Source organism: Petromyzon marinus, chromosome 20, assembly GCF_048934315.1.
Source record: "Petromyzon marinus isolate PM22_M1 ecotype Great Lakes invasive population chromosome 20, UKy_Petmar_22M1.pri1.0, whole genome shotgun sequence".
Taxonomy (NCBI): domain Eukaryota; kingdom Metazoa; phylum Chordata; class Hyperoartia; order Petromyzontiformes; family Petromyzontidae; genus Petromyzon; species Petromyzon marinus.
Genome location: NC_133686.1, coordinates 4,176,838 through 4,198,294, shown reverse-complemented (window position 1 = coordinate 4,198,294; position 21,457 = coordinate 4,176,838). Strand labels below are relative to the sequence as shown.

Here is a 21,457-nt window from a genome sequence, read left to right as displayed (position 1 = left end):
GGTGGTGGTGGCAACGGTGGTGGTGGTGGTGGTAACGATGGTGGTGGCGGTGCGTAAACATCGCCACTGGGGAGACAAATTTGGTCAGGCGTGGTGCTGGCCAACCGCCTCCTCGTGTGCTGTCCCGGCCTTCGTAGTTGCTCACCAACAGCCCTTGCCCCAACAGTCTGTTAAGGCTACACGGATGATCTTTGTCTTTGGTGGTGGTGGTGGTCGTCGTAATATCATTAGCGGCGGTGATGATGCCCGGCCGCGACGCCGGTCATGGGAGCGCGCCGTCGAGGGCTGCGACGGCGCTGACGCTCGCCTCGCTCGCTGTCGCAGATCTCCCAGGACATGCGGCGCCTGCGGCAGAGGATCGAGCAGGAGGCGGCTCACCTGCGCGCGGCGCAGCAGGGCGTGCTGCGCGAGCGCGTCCTGCAGCCCTGCATCGCCAGCGACCACCTCGCGCAGCTCATGGCGCGCCCGGTACGCTGCTCGGGTAGGGGTAGGGAGGGGGGGGGCGGTGGGGTTTGACGCTTGCAGCGTCGGAGTACGGCTCAGTCTCAGCTTGTTTCATATTCAAGGATCGAACTCACAGTAGCTCGTGGGGCTTTACGTAGTTTTACAAAAAGCGGTAACGAAAAAAAGAGTTATTTAGACGTGGTGTAGGGGCCGAGGAGCGAGTGACCGAAACAGAGGGCGCACGTGGGGGTCACGCAAGAGCTCTAAGGGGAGGGGAGGGACGGGAAGGAGTGGAGGGGCGATGGGATGGAAGAGGAATGAGAATGGGCAATAGAGACGAGGTGAGCTTTAATCAGAATCTTTATTTAGATGTGCCTATGAAGCTCTTTTTTTCACAGGTGTCCAGTAGAGAGGAACGAAAGGAGGTTAAGGAGGGGGGGGGGGGGTGGGGAGACTACTCCATGTAGAGGGGAAGTTGATCCCAGTGGAGGACTGCAAAGAGGAAGGAGGACCGAAGATGGGATTGGGGCACAGGGAGAAGGAGGGACAGAGAGAAAGAGAGAGAGAGACACACAGAGAGAGGAGATTGTGAACGAAGGGAAGGGGACATGCGAGAGCGGTGAGATCAGGCGGGGGCATCTTGAGACGCTCCGCAGAGACTCGAGAGCCATGCCAGCCCAGGGGAAGCGCCCGCTCTCTCCGTGCCAGGCGGCCGGGGGTGGCGCTGCTCTCTGGCTTTTCCCTCCACTTTTAGAATCAAGGTCACGCGCGTCAGAGTGTTTGGCTACCGCTATACATTTCCACGCGATGGGTCACTTCGTCGAGCGATCGTTTGCGGTGGCCAGGTAAGCTTCTGAAAAAGAGCTGTACAGCTCGGTGGGCCTTACCTGCTAAAGTAAAAAATAGTTTAGTATGGTCAGATAAAAAACTAGTTTAGTTTTACAGGTGACCGTCAGAGCCAGGCCGGCCCGGGAGGCGGTGGGGCAGGCGCCGCTCGCCGGCTGGCAAGGCGCCGCGTTGCCGGCGGTGTCTCAGCGGCGAGTGACGGCGCTTTGCGGTGTCGCCTGCGCAGCAGGAGAAGGCCGGTGGTCGGCGTGCGCCCGGGCGCCAGTCGTCGCGCATCCTCGAGTGGCTGGGCATCGGTGGCTCCGTGGCGGAGGCGGCGCTGTCCGTGGAGACGCTGCTGGAGGAGGCGGACGACGTCATCGAGGAGACCTCCACCGACCCATCGGGTAAAACTCTTTGATGACGACGTTTTTTTTTTTTTAAATTGGAGCCACTATTTCGACAGGCTAAGTAATGTTTTTTTTTTATTGTAGCAGCGCGCACGATGTTTTTATTTTAACCACTCTCGAAGAGACGGAGGAACCACTGCAGCCACGCGGCGAGCAGGCGCAAACAACTTTCCCAAGATCTGCGGTCCTCAATATACGAAGGTGGCATCAGCCAATCCGTCTTTACACGTGTGGGAGGACACCGCAGCACCCGCAGAAAACTTACATGTGTGTGTTTTTGCTGCACTTCATTCTACCGGCGAGCCAGGGTATGGCACCCGACGCCCACGGTGAAGGGAGTTTCACGACATTTGAACGATCCACAAACGGTCGCTTCTCCCTGCAGTGCTAGATTACGGGTGTGCATAGTCACCACCTAAGAACTCAATTTTAATCTGTTGAGTTTTTTTTTTGTGCCGTCATTGGTGACTGGGATAGGATCTGGGATCTCGCGAGACTGGAGGACCCAGTTTAACCGCAGGTGGCTGCCCAGATTTAGAACCCACGATCTCAGTGGTACCAGCTCAGTGCTCCGACCCCCAATTCACCCGGCCACCTCTCATCTGACTACCGCGTAAGTTTCTCTCCGCGTGTTTCATTTCGGTTGCTGAGAAATCTCCGAGCGCGTGACACGAAACGTCGGACATCATGCCAAACAATACACGGTGAAAGCGGAAAACACACCCGAGAGCTGAACCTCTCATTATCTAAACATTCACCCCTAAACTGCCGCCTTGTTCTTTAGTTTCATGCCACTATGTGATGTTTTTTTTCTTTCCTCTCCGATCAGACGATGAAGGCGAGTGGATGGGCAGCGGTCACCTACTCGCCGGCGAAAAGCACGGAGCGGCAGCGGCAACGGTGGCGGTGGCTGCGGCAGCGGCGAAGGCCGATAAACACGGCCGGGGCGGCACCAGAAGGGAGCGGGCGCCTCCCACGGAGCACAGAGAGCGGCCGCACGAGAGGGGCGACCGGGCACCATCGAGGAACGACGAGCGCAGGAGGGAAGCCGTCGCCACCGAGGACGGCGTCGGCGTGAGCGACGGCAGTGACGAGGGCGACCTGATCCGCGTGTCGGGCGAGGCGGAGCTCATCCAGGACTCGCGGTTGATGGAGGACGACATGGAGGCGGCGAGGGGCCGCGGGATCGACGGCGAAGCCCAGTGGCTCGCTCAGCTGCAGCGGAATATCATGGCCATGTCCCTGCAGGACGACGAGCAGGGGGCACAGGCGGAGCAGAAGCACAGGGCCCGGGATGGCGGCGGGTGGCAGGTAAGGCGCAGGTCGAACGCACGTTTCGTGTTCGTCCCGCTACGATGTCACGCGGCCCGAAATCCTGGCGTCTCTCACCACCGGCGTCTGTCGCGAAGCGCCGCGAGCGTCGTCGCGTCTCTCCGCTGACGTGCACGGGGGGGGGTGGGGCGGTGGTTGCCGGCGCAGGTGGTGTGCAACCCCAAACGCCAGCGGCACGCGGCGCGGAGGGAACTGCGGAAGACGAGCTGCATGACGCAGGAGGAGGAGGCCAACGTGCACGACATCTGGGCCCTGACGCTGCCCCAGCGCTGGCAGCTCTACAGGTGCGCCCCAGGCAGGGAGTGCGCCGGTGCCCGTCTAGAGGGAGGGACGTTCTATCGGACCGTCCCGTAATCATCATTTTATTTGGAAGCCACTGGAGCCGTGCACTTTTTTTAATCTAAATTGAAAACTCATTTCTTTAGAACTGCTTTTTGTGTTTCGTTTGTTGTCCTTCCCCCGCACCTCCGATTAGCACGGTTGGCTACGTACGGTGCGAAAGAAATGCAACATACATAGTACATCGTCATCGTCGTCATCATCAGCATCAGCCAGGGGCATCTCATTCTACTGGATTTACTTCCCTAAACGTTGTACACATTTTATGGACCCTATAGGGATGAAATAATGAATTCAATCCCTTTAACCCAACGTGAATCCCTTTGTTATCGGTAACTATTATTAACATAACTAATAAATAATTATCACGTTAAATAGCAACAATACAAATTCAAATAAATTATTAGATTTAACCGTGACCATGAATTGTCACAATTAATCAAATCTCGGACATGGAGGCGAATCATTCTATGTCTGGTGATTGTGCTGGAACCATGTAGCCCACTCTCGATCTGGGCGTTGTTATTGCACCAAGGGAAAAAGAGTCTCTGGTTGTTTTAACTTCACCTCAAAACATTATGTCCATGATGAGCGTATATGGACAGACGGACATTGTATTTCTCGGGCATAACAATAGAGAGCTTCCCAGGAAACATGCCAACGTTGCGTCAACGTTGGCATGCAGTGAGAACCGTTGGACCGACGGCGGTCCAACAATGACAAGAACTTTCCACGTTGTCTGGGTTATTGGTGCCCTTCGCAATTTCATCGATGGGAACATTAATGCGATTACATCACAACAGTGCGGTGACACGGCCAAGCGGTGGCGTGTATTGCCGCTGATGGGTTCGATCCTGAAACCTGGCGCCCATATAATTGGAGTTGGCGTGTTCTCCCCGTGGTCGCGTGGATTTTTCTCCGTGTCCTCCGTTTTCCCCCACCACGTTTTGAATCGACGTGCGTTTAGAGTGTTTGGCTGCTACACGCTTCCACGTGATGAGCCACTTCGTCGCGCTATCGTTTGTTGCCAGGTCGCTAATGAAAAAGAGCCACGTAGCTCAGTGGGCTTTACCTGGTAACAATAAAAAAGTTTATTGAATACTGAGCGTGTATTAACCTTAAAATGACACACCGTCTCCAACGCATTGGACGTTAAAGATCCCATGTCGTTTCCCGACAAAGAGGAGATCAAGTGTGCCGGCGTCATGGTCCAAATTTGCGTACATTTTTGTATTACTCACAAACTACTTAATTGGCAAAAGGCAAAGCAATCATCACCCGCCCCCCCATCCGGCACGACACTTAGCAGGATCCCCACTGCCCCCCCCCCTCCCCCCGCTGAAAAAACAGGAGCCTTGAGACTTACCGAGGCTTTCCCAGGTTCACAGATGCCACTGATCATCACCAAAACTCTGTCAGACAAAAACGCTCCGCCCCCCCCGCCGCCCCCCTTGCCCACCCACGGGGCTATGCTGCGGCGAGCAGGCGCTGGGTGCAAAAGTACCAGGCGGAGATCCGCTGGCAGATCCAGACCCACGAGAGCGAGTACCAGACGGGCGCCGAGAGGCTCGCGGACGTGCGGGAGGAGGAGGAGCTCGCCATTCTGCGCCAGGCCCGCGTCATCGGCATGACCACCACCGGTACGTGGCCCCCCTGCACACTGGAGCCATGGCAACACGATGTGAAGTCGCAGCGCTGCCGATTTCATCAACAGCGGATTTTTGTTCGAACGCTTGGGCAGTTGTTTCGTGCACGAAGTCTTTTGTTATTTCAAAAATGATGTACTGATCAATGGAGCTGGACGGACTGTGTTGAGTCTGTGTGTGCCAGTGGGATTATGTGTGGCGTGGTAGCGCAGCGGGGTTCACAACGTTGTGCTACGTTCCCATCAAACCTGGGTTCGATCCCCGGTCACAGACAACAAGAGTGACTAAGTAGTCTCCGAACCCATCCTTGGCTTCCCCTTAGCTGAACTAAAACGAATTCCCGGTGCGGTGTGTAAACAACAGCACCGGTGAGACCGGCAGTGGTGCTGACCGCAACACCACAACGCCTCCGCTTCACGTGCCGACCCAGCCTTTGCTCGGCACGCCTTGCTCCAGCCGCCCCTTGCGTCTGCACAGGCTACCTTTGTCGTTGTGCGCGACCGCCAGGCGCGGCCAAGTACCGGCACACGCTGCAGAAGATCCGGCCTCGCATCGTCATCGTGGAGGAGGCCGCCGAGGTTCTGGAGGCGCACATCGTGACCACGCTGAGCCCCGGCTGCCAGCACCTCATCCTCATCGGAGACCACCAGCAGGTGGCGGCGCATACACCCGGCCTCGCGGTCACCCTCGCGGTCACCCTCGCGGCAGCGGCTTTTGTCTGACCGTTGAAACAAAGACGGCGGTCACCGCGCCGCGCCGCGCTGCGCTTCTGCGGTCGTCCGGAGCGCGCTCTTCCTTTCTGACATTAGGAAGCCACTGGAACTTTTAAATCATCATCTAGAATGAAAACTAATTTCTTTAGAACTGCTTTTTTGTGCTTAGTTTGTTGTCCTTCACCCGCACCTCCGATTAGCAGGGTTGGCTACGTACGTAGTTCAACGTACGTATATACGTACATACGCCGTCGCTATTACCACCAACAGGTTCATCACTAACACCACCGACACCACCTCCATCACCAGCACCGTCGACGCACCCTCCATCACCAACAGCACCACCACCACTCCACCAGTGCCGCCACCTCCGTCGACCACCAAGAACCACCACTCTGGCCATCTTCATCACCAACACCACAAACGCCACCTCCATCGCCAATACCCCCACAGACATCAACTCCATCGCCAACATGACAGCAACCAACAAGTACCGTCATCCACTTCCTCCTTCAAGATCACCATTCCCAGACGTACAATGGCGTGGCTTCTTTTGGAGCCAACCCCACGGGCGCTCACTTCTCCGGGAACGCATCTTGAAGCGCTAAGCGAGGTCTGCCTGTGATCGCACCCTGCTCAGGTTGCTCCTTTGTCGTCATTGTCCTGTGGCAGCTGCGTCCGAGTGCCACGGTGTACGAGCTCGCCACGCACTTCCACCTTGAGGTGTCCCTCTTCGAACGCCTCGTGCGCAACGGCCTGCCCTTCGTGAGGCTGCAGTACCAGGTGACACATCCTCGTCGTCGTCATCATCACAATTGTCACGATACACTAATAATTAAAACATTTGTGTCTGATTAAGCGCCCTTAAAACCAGGGCATCTCAGGCCCATTCACGTGCGAGAAAAAGTCACGGATTTTTTAAAAACCTAACCTGAAGAACGGGCGTAGACTAACTCAAGAGACGTGAAGTAAACAAAAAAGACAAAACTCAACCTGCTGCAATTAAGGGGGTGGGGGGGGGGGGAGAAAGGGGCAGGGAAGGGAGGGGAAATTGAGGGGAAACGAGTTGGGTCGACGAGAAATGGAGGCAGGGATACGAAGGGTGGAGCCTCCCAACAAGGCGGAGGTGGTTTATGGGTAGACGAGAGAGGGTGCAAGGTAAGATGAAGGCAATTTGGGACCATCTGGGGAAACACCGAGATCCCTGGCCGGGTGGCTTGACCGCAGTACGGTCCGTGGCACTTCCAAAACCATCATCAGCCATGATCTATCCACTGCTGGGTGAAGATCTTCCCAGGCCGTCACAGTCTCTCGCGGTCTCACGATCCACCTGGTTGCTGCAAGTGCACCGATTGCATTGCTCCGTCTCAGCGGTGCTCATGCTCATGAGCTTGTTCTGTTCCCAAGCAGGGAAGAGCAACAGTCACACACACACAGACACATACGTAACAAACAAACGAGATGGTAGTCCATGTTTACGGTGAAAGATGATCTTGCATACGCATGGATCCTGTATCGCTTTCCAACTTGCACAGTTCCTCGGAGAAGCATTTCATTCGCAATCACAAGATGACGTCGTGAAATGACGTCACGGGGAGGCGAGCCAACACGCATTTGCGTGTAACATCGTCACCTTGGCCGATTAGGCTTATCGAAATTGAGCACTTGGTGGCTTCATCGGCATCATCAGCCACGTCACGCTGGGCGTGACCTACAGGGGGTTTCCTGCCTTAGGGAGCAATCGACGATGTGAAAAGTTGCCGTTGACAATTCTTTACTCGGTTAATCGACGAATCGTCCCAGCTCTGGTTTCACCGCAAGCTGAACATCGCGACTCCGCTCCCTCCCACATCCCACCCCCCCTCCCCTCCCCTCCGCTCCCACATCCCACACCCCCCTCCCCTCCGCTCCCACAGCATCGCATGCGGCCGGAGATCGCGCGGCTCCTGGTGCCGCACATCTACACGGAGCTGCGGGACCACCCGTCCGTGCTGGCATACGAGGACATTAAGGTGAGCTCTGTTCTTGCATCGCGACTCCTTTCTCTCTCCTCCCCCCTCCCCACCTGCAGGTTTAAAACTTGTCTCGGCATTCGAGTGACATTGGCTTTGCCGTCCGATTGGCATCAAAGTGTCACTTTTGTGCCCATGCTCAATCATAAGATGCGTGTTATAAAATATGGTGAATACTACAATTAAGGTGGTGGCGCTAGTGCCCGTTGATGTCGATGACGACGACGATGATGGTGGTGCAATTATGGTCATGATGATAATGAGAGTGATGGTGATGCGGATGATGTACCTGTACTAACGCATGCGCATGTGGAGAGCGGTAGTGTCATGGTCAGCACACTTCGCTCCGATCCTGGCAACCTGAGTTCAATTCCTGGCTATGGCCAGTTTCGGTGGCAAATATCCAAAGTCAACTCAGCCTTCCATAAGTACCCGGTAAAAGTGTGTAAACACCAGCATTGGAGAAACGGGAACAGCCGGTCGTGATGCTGGCCATGCCACCCCTTCGTCCGTGCGCCGCTCCGGCCTTGATCGGTGCTCGCTATCGGCGCGCGTGTACACCACCCCCGTCGCCAAACGGGGAACGCTCCGTCTCTTGCACCCGCCCAGGGCATGGGGACCAACCTGTTCTTCGTGGAGCACTCGGAGCTGGAGGAGGAGGTGGCCGACTCGAGGAGCCGCCACAACCGGCACGAGGCGCGCTTCGTGGTGGCGCTGTGCCGCTACCTCATCCTGCAGGGCTACCGCCCGGCACAGATCACCGTGCTCACCATGTACGCCGGCCAGCTGCTGGCGCTGCGCCGCATGATGCCGCGCGACCCCTTCCAGGGCGTGCGCGTGTGCGTCGTCGACAAGTACCAGGGCGAGGAGAACGACATCGTGCTGCTGTCGCTCGTGCGCAGCAACGCCGAGGGCCGGCCGGGTTTCCTGCGCAACGAGAACCGCGCGTGCGTGGCGCTGTCGCGCGCCAAGCGGGGCCTCTACGTCGTGGGCAACGCCGCGATGCTGGCGGCCACCGTGCCGCTGTGGGCGCGCCTCCTGCGGGCCCTGCGCTCCGAGGGCCGCGCGGGCGAGGGCCTGCTGCTGCGCTGCCAGGCGCACCCGGACCGCGAGGTCGTGGCGGCGCGCGACTCCGACTTCCGGCGCGCGCCCGAGGGCGGCTGCACGCTGCCGTGCGAGTTCCGCCTGCAGTGCGGCCACGTGTGCACGCGCGCCTGCCACCCGTACGACCCGGAGCACGTCGAGTTCCTGTGCCTCAAGCCCTGCCAGAAGGTGCTGTGCGCCCTCGGCCACCGCTGCCCCAAGGCGTGCTGGGAGAAGTGCGGCGAGTGCGAGGTGCCGCTCGAGAAGAAGATCCCGCAGTGCGGCCACGCTCAGCGCGTGCCCTGCCACGTGCCGCCGGAGGAGTTCGCGTGCCAGGTCCCCTGCCGCAAGACGCTGCGCTGCGCCCACCGCTGCCGCCGGGCGTGCGGCGCCGCCTGCGAGAGCAAGTGCAAGGAGACGGTGGACGCCGAGCTGCCGTGCGCCCACCGCAAGGAGGTGGCGTGCCACACCGACCTGGCCGGCGTCGCGTGCTACGCGCCGTGCCCCGCCGCGCTCGACTGCGGCCACCCGTGCCGCGGCAGCTGCCGCGAGTGTCACGAGCAGCGCTTCCACAAGGAGTGCGCGCAGCCGTGCCAGCGCGCGCTCGTGTGCGGCCACCGCTGCCGCGAGCCCTGCACCCGCGACTGCCCGCCCTGCGCGCTGCCCTGCGAGAACCGCTGCGTGCACAGCCGATGCCGGCGCCCGTGCGGCGAGACGTGCGCGCCCTGCGTCGAGCCGTGCGAGTGGCGCTGCCCGCACCGCGCCTGCGGCCGCCTGTGCCACGAGCCGTGCGACCGGGGGCCGTGCGACCGCCCGTGCGAACTGCCGCTGCGCTGCGGCCACCCCTGCGCGGGCCTGTGCGGCGAGCCGTGCCCCGACAAGTGCCGCGTCTGCGACGGCGCCGAGCTCGCCGAGATCTTCTTCGGCAGCGAGGACGAGCCCTCGGCCCGCTTCGTGCAGCTCGAGGACTGCAAGCACGTGCTCGAGGCGTCCGGCCTGGACCGCTGGATGTCCCAGGACGAGGACGGCAAGGAGGGCGACGCGACGTCCATCCGGCTCAAGGTCTGCCCCAAGTGCCGCACGCCCATCCGGCGGAACCTGCGCTACGGCAACGTCATCAAGAAGACGCTCCGCGACATCGAGGAGGTGAAGAGGAGGATGCGCGGCGGCGACAGGTCGGCCACGCGCGGCCAGATCGTCCTCCTGCAGGACAAGTTCAGGAGGAACCACAGCATGATCCTGTACTACTACAAGGAGACCAACAAGCTGCAGGAGATGCTGGACGGCAACGACGCCTCGCTGTCGCGGCTGCACACGCTCGAGAACGTCATCGTCATGTTCCAGAAGGTGACCGAGCTGAAGCTGCAGCTGGAGACGCACAGCATGGCCGGCGCCGAGCGGAGCCGACGGGTGGACGGGCGCCTCAAGGAGTTCCTCGGGTGGCTCGTGCAGCCTCGCAGCCGCCTGGGCGAGCAGGAGCTCCGGGACCTGCAGACGGAGCTGCTGCGGCTCACGATGCTCGCCGAGCTGTGGTGCCGCTACCAGCGCGTGGCCGCGGCCGGCGGCGGCGGCGGCGGCGTCGCGGGGACCCTGGCGGACGCCCAGGACGCGCTGCGGCTGCTGGAGGCGCGCGGGAGGTTCTCGGCCGAGCGGGAGGCGGCCGTCAAGGCGCTCATGGCCAGGGTGCGCCAGCGACTGCCGCTGTCGGGGCTCGGCGTGTCGGAGGGCGAGCGTGTGGACATCGTCAAGGCCATGGGATTGGCTCAGGTTGGTTCGATCGGCCGTGGTCCAGCCACCGCCGGATGGCCTCCCGAAATCACCACCGTCGCTCACGATCCTGCGATGTATTCATCCAGCTACAACCCGCACACAGATATATATATATCGATTCGCTACATCTCGTCAGCAGGCGTCCTGTTGGATGCGTTCCGTTCATTACCTGCCACTCTTTGTCATTGCTGACCAATGGCCATTGTATGAAAATACTGTGGTGTTGGTGCCAACCTGTGATCTGGCACTGTGGAGGTGAGGGTTGGTGGCTCTCACAAATGTTGTGAAAGTCCTTTCTCGAGGTGCAGCATACCCCAGCTTGCCAAGAGAAGGCGGTACACAACCTGTGCACTAATCTCCGTGTTCCATCTGTTCGGGATAGAGTGCTGCCCCCTCGCATGCGTCGGGTTTCTCCGGTTACTCCGGCTTCCTACCACACGCATGGACGCTCATTGACCGGATGAAAACATCTTAATATGTAGAGGACCGCAGAGCTTGGGAAATTGCTGACCGCCGGCTCGCCACACCTGGCTGCCGTCCCGCTAAGTCTGTGGTTCCTCACACCTCTGCGCGTGTGTGATGCATTGCGAGGTGCAATTTGCATGAATAACGCGACGTGAGCTGTAAACCAAACGAAACATTACGAAACAAATATTGTGGACCAAACGTTTAAAAATGGGTCACGTGTGTCATGCATTCCTATGACCAAGTCATCGGCATGCATCCGATCTTGTCAGATCTCAGAAGCCAAGTCAGTGCGGGCCTGGGAAGTGCTTGGATGGGCGACCACTGTGCCTACAACAAAAGGCGTTGTTAGCAGGGAGTAGTGCAGCGAAATCCGTTGCTGTACTGTACAATACGCCAGCGTCTATGCCCCCCGCCTTCACCAACCCACAGTGACCAACACGGTGAAGTGTGCTCACCAGATGTCCCTCTAGTGGAGGGCCTCGCCTAAATTGGGCTCAAGAGAGCCCTCTCTAGAGTGTAACACCAACCAGACTACGGGAACCCCAATGCACCTTTTAAAAAACACACACACACGAAAAGAGCTCGCGCGCTCAGCTACCCCGCCGATCGACTAACTACCGAGCGCTCTCTCTCCACTCTCCCCCCCCCCGCCCCAACGACACCACCACCACCAGGGCCACTGGTTCAAGTGCTCGCGGGGCCACGTGTACGCCATCGGGGAGTGCGGCGGCGCCATGGAGCGAGCGCACTGCCCCGAGTGCGGCGACGTCATCGGCGGCGTCAACCACCTGCTGGAGCGCGGCAACGCCCTCGCCTCCGAGATGGACGGCGCCCGCCACGCCGCCTGGTCCGACACCGCCAACGACATGATGAACTACCGCGACCTGCTGCGCCTGCAGTTCCAGTGATGCACCGGCAGGAGTGGTGGTGGCCGGGGGGGGGGGAAGAGTTGGGGGGCATAAGGGAGGGAGAGAAGGATGAGCGGAGGTCATGAGGTCATCGGGGCGAAGGGCATAGAAGAGAATTGGGGCGAAAGGGTAAATTGGCCAATGAAGAAATAGTGAAGTATACACCAGCGCCAAGGAGCCAACGCGTGTTAACACGGGCGCGGCTTATCCGTATTGAGAGCTTTCTCTCCCCAGTGTGACGCTGCACCAAACACTCATCTTTAGGCCAGGTGGATGCTATGGGAGGCAGAAGTCATGGGGTTTAGGGCAATGGGCCTAGGGTGTGGGCTAGAGGGGCATAGACACTTCAGCAACGTTTGGTGCTTGGTCTTGGTTCTTAAATGTTATTATCTGTTATTTGTCATTTTTATACAATGCAAAAAAATCCTACACATATGAACTTAATAACAATAAAATACTTGCGAGCGACAATTTAATATGGGGAAATCACTGAGAGCCATGTTTTCATGAAATCAAACGTTATTTCCGTAGGCGGGAGGGAATTTTCATCTTTTAGTTTTTATGTGGTTATTGGTATAGCTTTATTTTTCAGAGTTGTGAGAGCACGGTTAAAGTTTATTCATCCGTATTTATTCAGGATGGCGGTGCAACCAGCAGAGATCGACTACGTAGTGCGCGTGAATTAAGACTTTTACACTGGTGAGAAACCAAAAGAAATACAACAAAATAATACGCGAGAAGCATAAAAGGACCTTTTACATCTCAGACACAGTGCTGGCTTCACCGTTTAGCAGTGCAGCGGCGACATCGGTGAGTGGTGATTTTCTCTTGGTAAGACAGACCCCCCCCCCCGTGAGTCCATTCTTTTGTGTACAAGATCCACAGGTGCAGCTGCGATGTGGAGTCTGCCAACGCTTACCGGGGGGTGACGGTGGATGTTTCCCAATTTCTGTAGGAGGTGGGGAATTTCACCTCTTGCAGATCACTGACCTCGTGGCCTGTACGAAACCTGGGGTGAGGTCAGGTTGACATTTTACCATATTTCTTAATGCTAACAATGTCTGCATTTTTTTCTTTTAACTACATTTACCCCTAATATCCTTTACAAAACAAACCAATTACTTCCAAGTCCTTTGGCTAAATAAAAGGACGTCTTGTATGTGCTGTGAGCTGGATCTCATTTTACAAGCACTGATTTTCAACAGGGCCCCAAAGAAAACAAAACTAAAAACTGGGTCCCCTCTCATGCACAGCTTTTTAAATTCCTTTGAAATCCTGCCAGGGATCTTTATGAAAATCCCGATTGACTTTTTACAGCGCAACTTGCTTCTGGGAACACGCATTTTTCAAATCCAACCTTTGCTATATCACGGCGACGGACACTTAACGCTAGACTGGAGACACAAACCTCCTGCCCTACGTTGCGTCCTCAATCTCCCCGCCCTCCAACCTCCTGCCCACGACAGCAGTCGTTTTCCTCGCCCGTAAACGACTCCCCCTACCCCCCCCCTCCAACCCGCTCTCTCCCTCCGTTTCCCACTCTCGCTGCTCACCCCGCAGTTGAAAGGGCAGCCACATCATTCGCGCACCCAGGGCGTACCCGCCACCTGGGACACTACTGACAGGGTCTGAACACACAGGGACATCATTCGCCAGCGCACTGGCACGGGCCGGTAAACGTTTCAACGCTTCGCGGTGCACTTTTGCACGCGTTTATCCAGGGGTGGCCAAACCGCGTGGATCCCATGAAGTTGCGAATGCAGGTCGGCCAAGTAATTGGCAACTCTTCCAACGTGACTTAATTTGAAAACGGGAAGGAATCTGCGAAAACGAGGGCGGGGGGGGGGGGGTTGTTGAACGGCCGCCGAGAAACTCGCTCCTGGCACCTGGCAGTGGGGCCAGACGCGAAAACTCCCTGGGGGGGCGCTTCCGCAGATTTCTAAATTCAAATGTCCACAGCGACCGTCCGAACACCGGCGGCCCCCGAATGAGGATTTTGCCGTGCGGCTCACAGGGTCATGAATCTGGATTGAAAACTCACATTTTTTTTTAAATATATGTAACTGCTTTTTTGCGTTTAGTTTGTTGTCCGTCCCCCGCGCCTCCGATTAGCCACGGTTGGCTACGTAACGGTGCGGAAGACGTGCAAACAAACGTGCATGCATGAAGTTTGGCCACCCCTGTTATGGTGGGTTTTTTTTTTTAGCAATATTCACTCGTTTGAAAGCTATCCTGCATACTTGCCCTACGTTATCATTTTCATTATTGTTTTGGTGATTGCAGGAAAAGTGAAGGGAACAATCATTAAGATAATAATGATAATGAACACATTCACATACAGTGTATGTTCCCCATCCTCTACACTTTTACCTAAGTCTACCGACGGCTTTGTCATACAGAGGAATCCCTACCCCAGCACAATTATATTATAGGAATACATATATATTATAAATGGAAACTCAATGGGTGCTTATTAAAATAAAGGAGAGCTAGAATATGATGATTATTAATCACTGGAGGGGCAACAAACCCTGCTCACGAAATGTTACACTGGAGTGTGCAGCAGTGAACTGCAGGCTCTGAAAACGTTGGCACATTGGCAAGGAAGACACGGAAGCTGCAGAGGCAACATGAATACCGTTCACTCCGGATTATGAGACGCACTTCTTTTCCCCTGTGTTTGAAAGAAAAAAAGCTGGCGAGTGCATCTTATAAACCGGAAGTGCGTGCGTGTGTGTGTGACAAGGTTTGTGTAACCTCATTGACACTGGGCACAGTTTTGGGGTGCGACGTGCTTTCCGGAGCGTCTTACGATCCGGAGAATACGGGAAGGATGATAATTGTGAAGACGGTCACGGCGGTCGAGGCTTTTAAGAGACTGAATTGGTGGTGGATCACAATCACAAATACCAAAAAATGTCACCGTGTTCAACGACATTACCCGATAACATTAAATAAATATAGCGGGAACACGTCCGACTGGATTGTCACTGCAAAGATGGAGTAATCAAATCAGCCCATGCACGGATGCTCTCGATGGCTTGCTGCATCGCAGGCCCGCGAGAGATGGCGATAGCTTTGGCACGCATCTATCGAGCCGTAGATTTGTCGTGGCTTATGGTGACGATAGCAACCCATTGTTTGAAGCAATGGCCCCTTCCTTCGGAACAGAGAGAGCAGGGATATTAACCGAGATATATTTAAAAATTACTTTACACTGCGGTTCCCCTAAGACTTTGACAAAAGTTGGCTATAAGTGTTGAATCGACACATTCGAATGTGGTGACTTTTTTTGTTGTTGTACCTCATCTGGCCACGACAACCAAGTTGTGTGAGAGCACAACACAACGTTGTTTGATCCTCACCAAATAACGATCTCCAACCGCCGCCGTAAAAATTGTCTTTCGGGGTCAGCACGAGCGTTCACCGATAATGTCGCAGTTCAACAATGCCATTTTATTTCTCAATAACGATTCTGATTGCTTTTGCTTGCTAAAAATGTGCTTTTGTATTTTCAGAATTGTGGTGGGTGTTTTTTAAATGCTTCGTGGGCTTCACCAACAACGCCCAATAGGATGATTTAAAAAGTATATAAGTATCTAATTATGCTCTCCGGCAAGTGTGCAACCGATTAGGTTACGCGATTAGGTTACACGTTACCCCTCTCGGCCCCGCGCTTTGTCTGTGCCCGCTGGCCACGCGTCGAACCTGCACAGCGGCGGTAGTGCGAAAGCACACACGGAGGCCTGCGGCGTTGGTGCCCTCCAAAAACCAACGCCGCCTGCTACCGCGCCCTAAAATCCGGCTAGCCACCGTGCCCAGGTACCTCTGCTGACGCCTTACACTTCAAACTTCGATTCATCGTAGAAACCTTCGCAGTGCGTCGCAGAACCTCCTTGAAACTCCCAGGACAGGGACCGTCATGGCTTCTCGTCGTTTCTCAGTCCCCGACCCACCTCCCGTCATCTGGAATGTCATCCCCCAAATTTACATCCGTAACGATCGATCGTTTTCTTCGTTCAAAGACCATCTAAAGGCGCGTGTCTTTAGCTCGACATTTAACCACCGAGTCTCCCTGGAACCGCTCCTCAGAATAGCATCTTCGGTCCGCAACATTGCGCGCGTTATAAATTGTATCATTTTTATTAAATGACAACAACAACAACAAAAAACCCGAGGCGTTACGAATCAGACGAGCGATGCACAAACCGCGAGAGAGAAAACAAATCGTACGTGAATTCGTGAGCACTTGAGAGCATAATTAAATATCCTGTTGGTCACAATATGTTGGAGACGTGCGTCTCCCAAGTCAAACCGCAAGGTGTTGTCATGAACTACTGATCCGCACGCTCTGCACAAGGCAGGGTGTTCAGTGGCGTAACTATCGAGTGTGCAGGCGCTGCAACTGCACCAGGGCCCAACGGCCAAAGAGGCCCACGCGCAGGGTTTTATGAAGACGGGAGCTGATGGGACACGAGGATGCCCCCGTGCATGGTTATTCCTTGCTCCAGTGCCCATGCCAACACGCTACGCCACTTGCAGCGCGTGATTAATGATGGTGGTCGAGCGAGGTGAAATGTATTCTCAGAGCTTTCGATCGGACGTGGCTTTGAACCTCCAGTCCCTTGGGACCACCGCAAGTACATTTATCCGGCCGTCGTACCCGTCGATGTCGCCCGTGGTTAAGTAGCGCCTGCCCGGCCGCTTGTTGAAAGCAAGAAGATTCGAAAGCACGATTCGGCTGCTCGGAAGCGCTGGCTCGGTCACGTCGGGTCCCAGGGTACTGGAGACCGGGGGGAGGGGGACCTTTTTCAGAGTCTCGGTGAAATGCGTCGTCGTTTAAACCTCCGCATGCGGGAACGTACCGAGAGCACATTTCTTCATGCCACACACACCCTTTGTGTTTCTCGTGAAAGTTGTATCTAGAGCTATTCCTTAAATTACGTGCCATTTTAAACAAAATTATACTTCACAAAGTAGAAAAAAATATATATAGACAAATTATATGTTTGTGTAGCATTAGTCGCAAACTAAATGCCTCTGATAATTAAGCCATAGAGTTTTTTTGGTGCTTGGTAGAATTCCTTGCGTTCGTCATTTATGGCCAAGAAGAGGCCACAGCGGCAGCTTCTGGCCGGGTTTACAGCGTCAGCGCAGGGTGCCTCACGGCTTTGCGTTCGCGACGCGAGGACGGAGCGTGGCCCTACCTCTGATCCCCACGCGCGTGTCCAACTCATCCCTGGAGTGGTGATGGAGGAATTAAGACTTTTAAAGTGGGGGGAGGGGGTACAGGTGGGGATAAGGGTGGGAGGGGTGGGAGCATGGCACAAGACATGGTGCCTGGGCCGGTGACTCCTAGAAGATCATTTTGAGTTTCACGTGGGCACGTGGGCACGTGGGAACCGTGGGCACGTGGGCACGTGGGCACGTGGGCACGTCGGTGTGTGGCGGAGGGGGGGGAACTCATAATTAAGGCTACGATTTTGGCACGGAGGTCATGGGTGGTCACATAAATTGTGACTACGAACAAAGTCGGAAAAGCGGTGGAAATGGGCTGCAGGGACATTGGATTAGGCGCTTCCTTCATTTCCTTTCAACGATGCCGTACGACGAGGAGGGTGCTGCTGCAGTAGCAGCAGCAGCAGGGGGCAAAGCCTCGACCTTTACTCCCGTCACATTTCCACGAATCGTTTTTTCCTGCACCACGGCCGTGAATTCCGCTAAATATTACGGTGCCAAAATTGTAGCCTTACTCATAATTGAGCAGCTACAGGCCCTGTGAACACAGTCCCATCACCAGCATTCATCTTGGGTGCATGCGTGCGTGCGTGCATGCGTGAGTTTTGATTTAAGTGGATAATTAAATATTGGGGGGGGGGGGGTCGGGCAATTTGAGATAAAATCTGGATGGCTTTGGCATTTTGAACCAACCATCAAGTGATTTGTGTCTGGGGTCCTTTAAAGACCACTGCGACAGAGTCGTGGCGCAGAAGATTTCAATTAAAACATATCCACGTTTCAGGAACTGTTACTCTTATCTGGTTTATAGTTCATGCTGTAATGCGCATACCACAGCTCGACTGGACTGACAAAAAATGTCGCCAAAAGCAGCAGCAGCAGCACCAGAATCAACTCTGCCTACAAAGCGGCTGCGTGAGAGCCGGGGATTGTTCCTACCGAAATCCAAAAATGCTCTGAACAATGAGCGGAGCCCCAGGGTCACGATACGCCGTGACCAGGCCCTCATTCCTCACCGAATATTTTCCAGACTCCTTGGTAGACCTGGAGTAGGTGGCACATGACTAGAAGCCACAGCCGGAGTGAGAGATGCACTCGTTGTTGTGTGCCCGGTTTGGAAATATTCTCCGGGTCACCAACCCAGAAAGACGTATGTGGAATTCAGCTCTGGTCACTGAATTGCCATTCCTCGTTACCCTCCATGGTATTGTATTTCCACGTTTTCCCAATTTCATCCGATCAAAACAAAATTAAGTGCTTGCACACTGCACGCACCTGACGATTGTTAAAATACATCGCGCGTTGCGGAGAGAGCGCCAATTCAAATTCGGGAAGCCCTCTGCGCAACGCTGGACGGTGCTTTTAAAAGATCGGGCGCATTCAGCGCATTGCGACTTAATTTGTGAGTGCACGGAGAAGCTTGGTAAACATGGAAAGGCGGAAAGTGCCGGGTTGCAAGGGCTGCCGGTTTGGGAGAACCTGCGACAGCGCATGCAAATATCGCGTTGACAAATTGTGATGGATGATCCATGCATTAAAAAAGCCCAGTGGGTCGTGAGTGTGCATGGTTTAAAAAAAAACAGCTCAAATAAAGCACAAGCAAAAACCAAAGCCAATTGAGAACTGGGTTCAACCCAGGGGCTTGGCCAGGTGTGTGCGGGGGACTGGCAGGTGAAAGAGCACCTGGCATGTGAGGGGAAGGCGGAGGGCGTTTCACCACTCACGCTCCAGAGTGCATTTCCACCCGAGTGGAAATTGCAGTACGATTGAGAGATACGCAGATATCCACCATTGCGAATTAATTCACGTTCAGCCCTTGTATTTGGTGTATTTGTAGTAGGAGAATGTAATCTTGGGTTTAGGCTTCAAGCTTTGCTTGCTCGCTTGATGCATGATTTCATTCAGAATATGAACCGTACAAAAGCACATAAATAACAGTATATAGGAAATATATATGAAGAGTGGGTAAGAATTTAGCAGGTTAATTAAATGTGACTGGGTGTGTAATTTTTTTTTTCCCACAGTGATTGGTAGGAAACAAGATCGCAAGGTTTTGGCTGACTGGCCTTTTTAAGCAAAGCTATCCTAACTCAACAAAAAAATCCTGTTATTGCCGTCATCCATTGCGTACGTTGACTGAAGTGGCAACTCTATACGTAACAAGTATATGCACTCACCAACTAATAGTCACCATCCCTCGTGCAGCATTGTAGCTATAACCTGGTCTCGCTTGCAAACTAAGATTGTGTCTGTGACAGTCTCAGCATTTGGCTTTAGAGGAGTCAATGGACTGGCATTCCGAAGTCTAAACCACACATACAACTCACTGCGTGGATTTTATATATATCAGCATACTGTTACTATATACTGGCATATGTCTCCTATAGTCCACATCATGAGATTCACTCTCCCTGCTTATATCTAGTCAAATGTCAACATTGCACAAAAACCTCCTAAAAAAAATCTGTGGTGTTCTCACCTAACTCATACGAGCGTCTTTGGTAGGTCCAAGGGTTAAGAAGGAAGATGTGGTGGTGATAGCGGTGTCGGTGGTGGTGATGACGGTGTCGTTGGTAGTGGTGGTGGTTGTGGTGTTTGAGGTTTCCCGTCACATTGTACGACGTTTCCCCGTCACGTTTTTTTTGCGTTCCTCCTACGCAGTCTTGTTATGAAATGTAGGCACGAGCGTTTGTTAAATCGACATCCCATAATAACATCTTAGAGAGTGCGGTAAATCGTGTGCCGTTCAGTTTGATCATGATGCTTGTATGCTAGTGAATGTGTAGCCTAACTGTGGATGAATTATTACAGGAATATTAATGTGTCAATTGAGCTCCTGGTTTTTAGACCCTAACCCTATCCCCTGTATGAACATCCTGCAGTGTCTTTCCGTGTGGCTGATTAAAGGGCAAGTTCATGAATTAAAGAGGCATGTTTGAATAACAGAAATAAGGAGTTGCTATGTGTATCACAGATCTGTACACTTGCCACATTTTCCAACAAAACCAGGCAATAAGGGTTTACACACGAACAATATAAGAACCATGTATATCCCATCTATCAATCCACTGCTAGGTAAAGGCCTCTCCACATCGTGAGGTTGTTTGACCAAACTTCATCATATTGGTCAGTGGGAGTTGACGAAGTAGAAGGAGGGGTGTAGGATCGCTTCAGATGTAACTCACCACTGACGTTTGCCATGGCTGGTATCCCAACTCTGTTGAGTTCATAGCGCGATACGCGAACCCACTGCACCACCGCTACCCCATCCCCATATGGAAATAAATATATTCAGCTCTAAACCAATATAACCTCTGCACAGTTGATGCATTTACCAGTTGCTAACTACTAGGATGCACGCCATCTGGATAGTCCCCAACATCATCTGGCTTCTGTCTGCAATCGAAGACCACAAGTAACAATCAGGAAAGTGTTAACAATTACAACACTGGACGATTTAACAACAAAAAAACATCCCCTCTATGCATAGCATGCAGGGCCCTTTTGTCGATACACTGGTGACCTCCCCCCACACAGTACACCGTGTGGATCGTGGGGCTTATTTTGACTCTACTTCACCGTGCTTCTTGGCCAGTGTTGGTTGAAGGTGGGAAGCGTAGAAGTACATCACAACAGCCGATATCGCTCAACCGATCTCTGCCGACAACACGGCTCAACAGCGGCCTACGACACCTATCGTAGCGACTACGGCGGTTGCCCATCAGAGCACTTTCCAGGCCCTAACCGTGCTTGGGCTTTCGAGATCCGATGAGATTGGGTTGTTATTCAGCGGGATTTGGTCACAGGCGTCATGTTACTTAAGCGCAACACAATTTTAAAAGATCATCCCGCGTTTGCCATTTCCTTGCTCATGGCCATCCAGTTGTCTCACATGCGACCCTGCATTTAGTGGAATCAGCGTATGAATGGCTGAGCCAACCATTGCATTCACACTTCATGCAAACACAAAAAGCTTGAATTATACTCACAATTGCGGCGAGGGTGTTAATTAGCACATTTAAAATTTGAATTTTTAAGGACGTGTGCTTTGATCAAGTCGTAGCTTGATTTGAATTTTGTGAGTATGCATTTGTTATGAGTAGAGTTAATGGAATATAAACGTGCACTGTTTTTTGAACGTTCACTATTAAACCAATTAATTTTAAAATCTGTATGGGTTTATTTGAATTGCTTTTAAGGCGTGTATGCTTTTGTAATTTGCTTCATGTGAGAGATGCATGCTTGGAACTACATTTAGTGGCAGACTGA

General features: G+C 54.1%; 1 protein-coding gene across 1 annotated transcript in view; it reads left to right on the top strand.

Annotated features, from left to right (window-relative positions):
* The window catches only part of LOC116944215 (NFX1-type zinc finger-containing protein 1), a 42,609-nt gene extending 21,249 nt beyond the window's left edge, over positions 1 to 21,360 (top strand). The window contains exons 7-16 of the mRNA XM_032957730.2: positions 325 to 468; positions 1,517 to 1,676; positions 2,509 to 2,990; positions 3,159 to 3,295; positions 4,836 to 4,990; positions 5,504 to 5,649; positions 6,382 to 6,492; positions 7,626 to 7,721; positions 8,331 to 10,571; positions 11,717 to 21,360. Coding sequence (XP_032813621.1) covers positions 325 to 468; positions 1,517 to 1,676; positions 2,509 to 2,990; positions 3,159 to 3,295; positions 4,836 to 4,990; positions 5,504 to 5,649; positions 6,382 to 6,492; positions 7,626 to 7,721; positions 8,331 to 10,571; positions 11,717 to 11,950 — 3,906 coding nt within the window. The 3' untranslated portion in view covers positions 11,951 to 21,360. The remainder of the gene's footprint in view (positions 1 to 324; positions 469 to 1,516; positions 1,677 to 2,508; positions 2,991 to 3,158; positions 3,296 to 4,835; positions 4,991 to 5,503; positions 5,650 to 6,381; positions 6,493 to 7,625; positions 7,722 to 8,330; positions 10,572 to 11,716) is intronic.
* Positions 21,361 to 21,457: the final 97 nt, after the last annotated feature.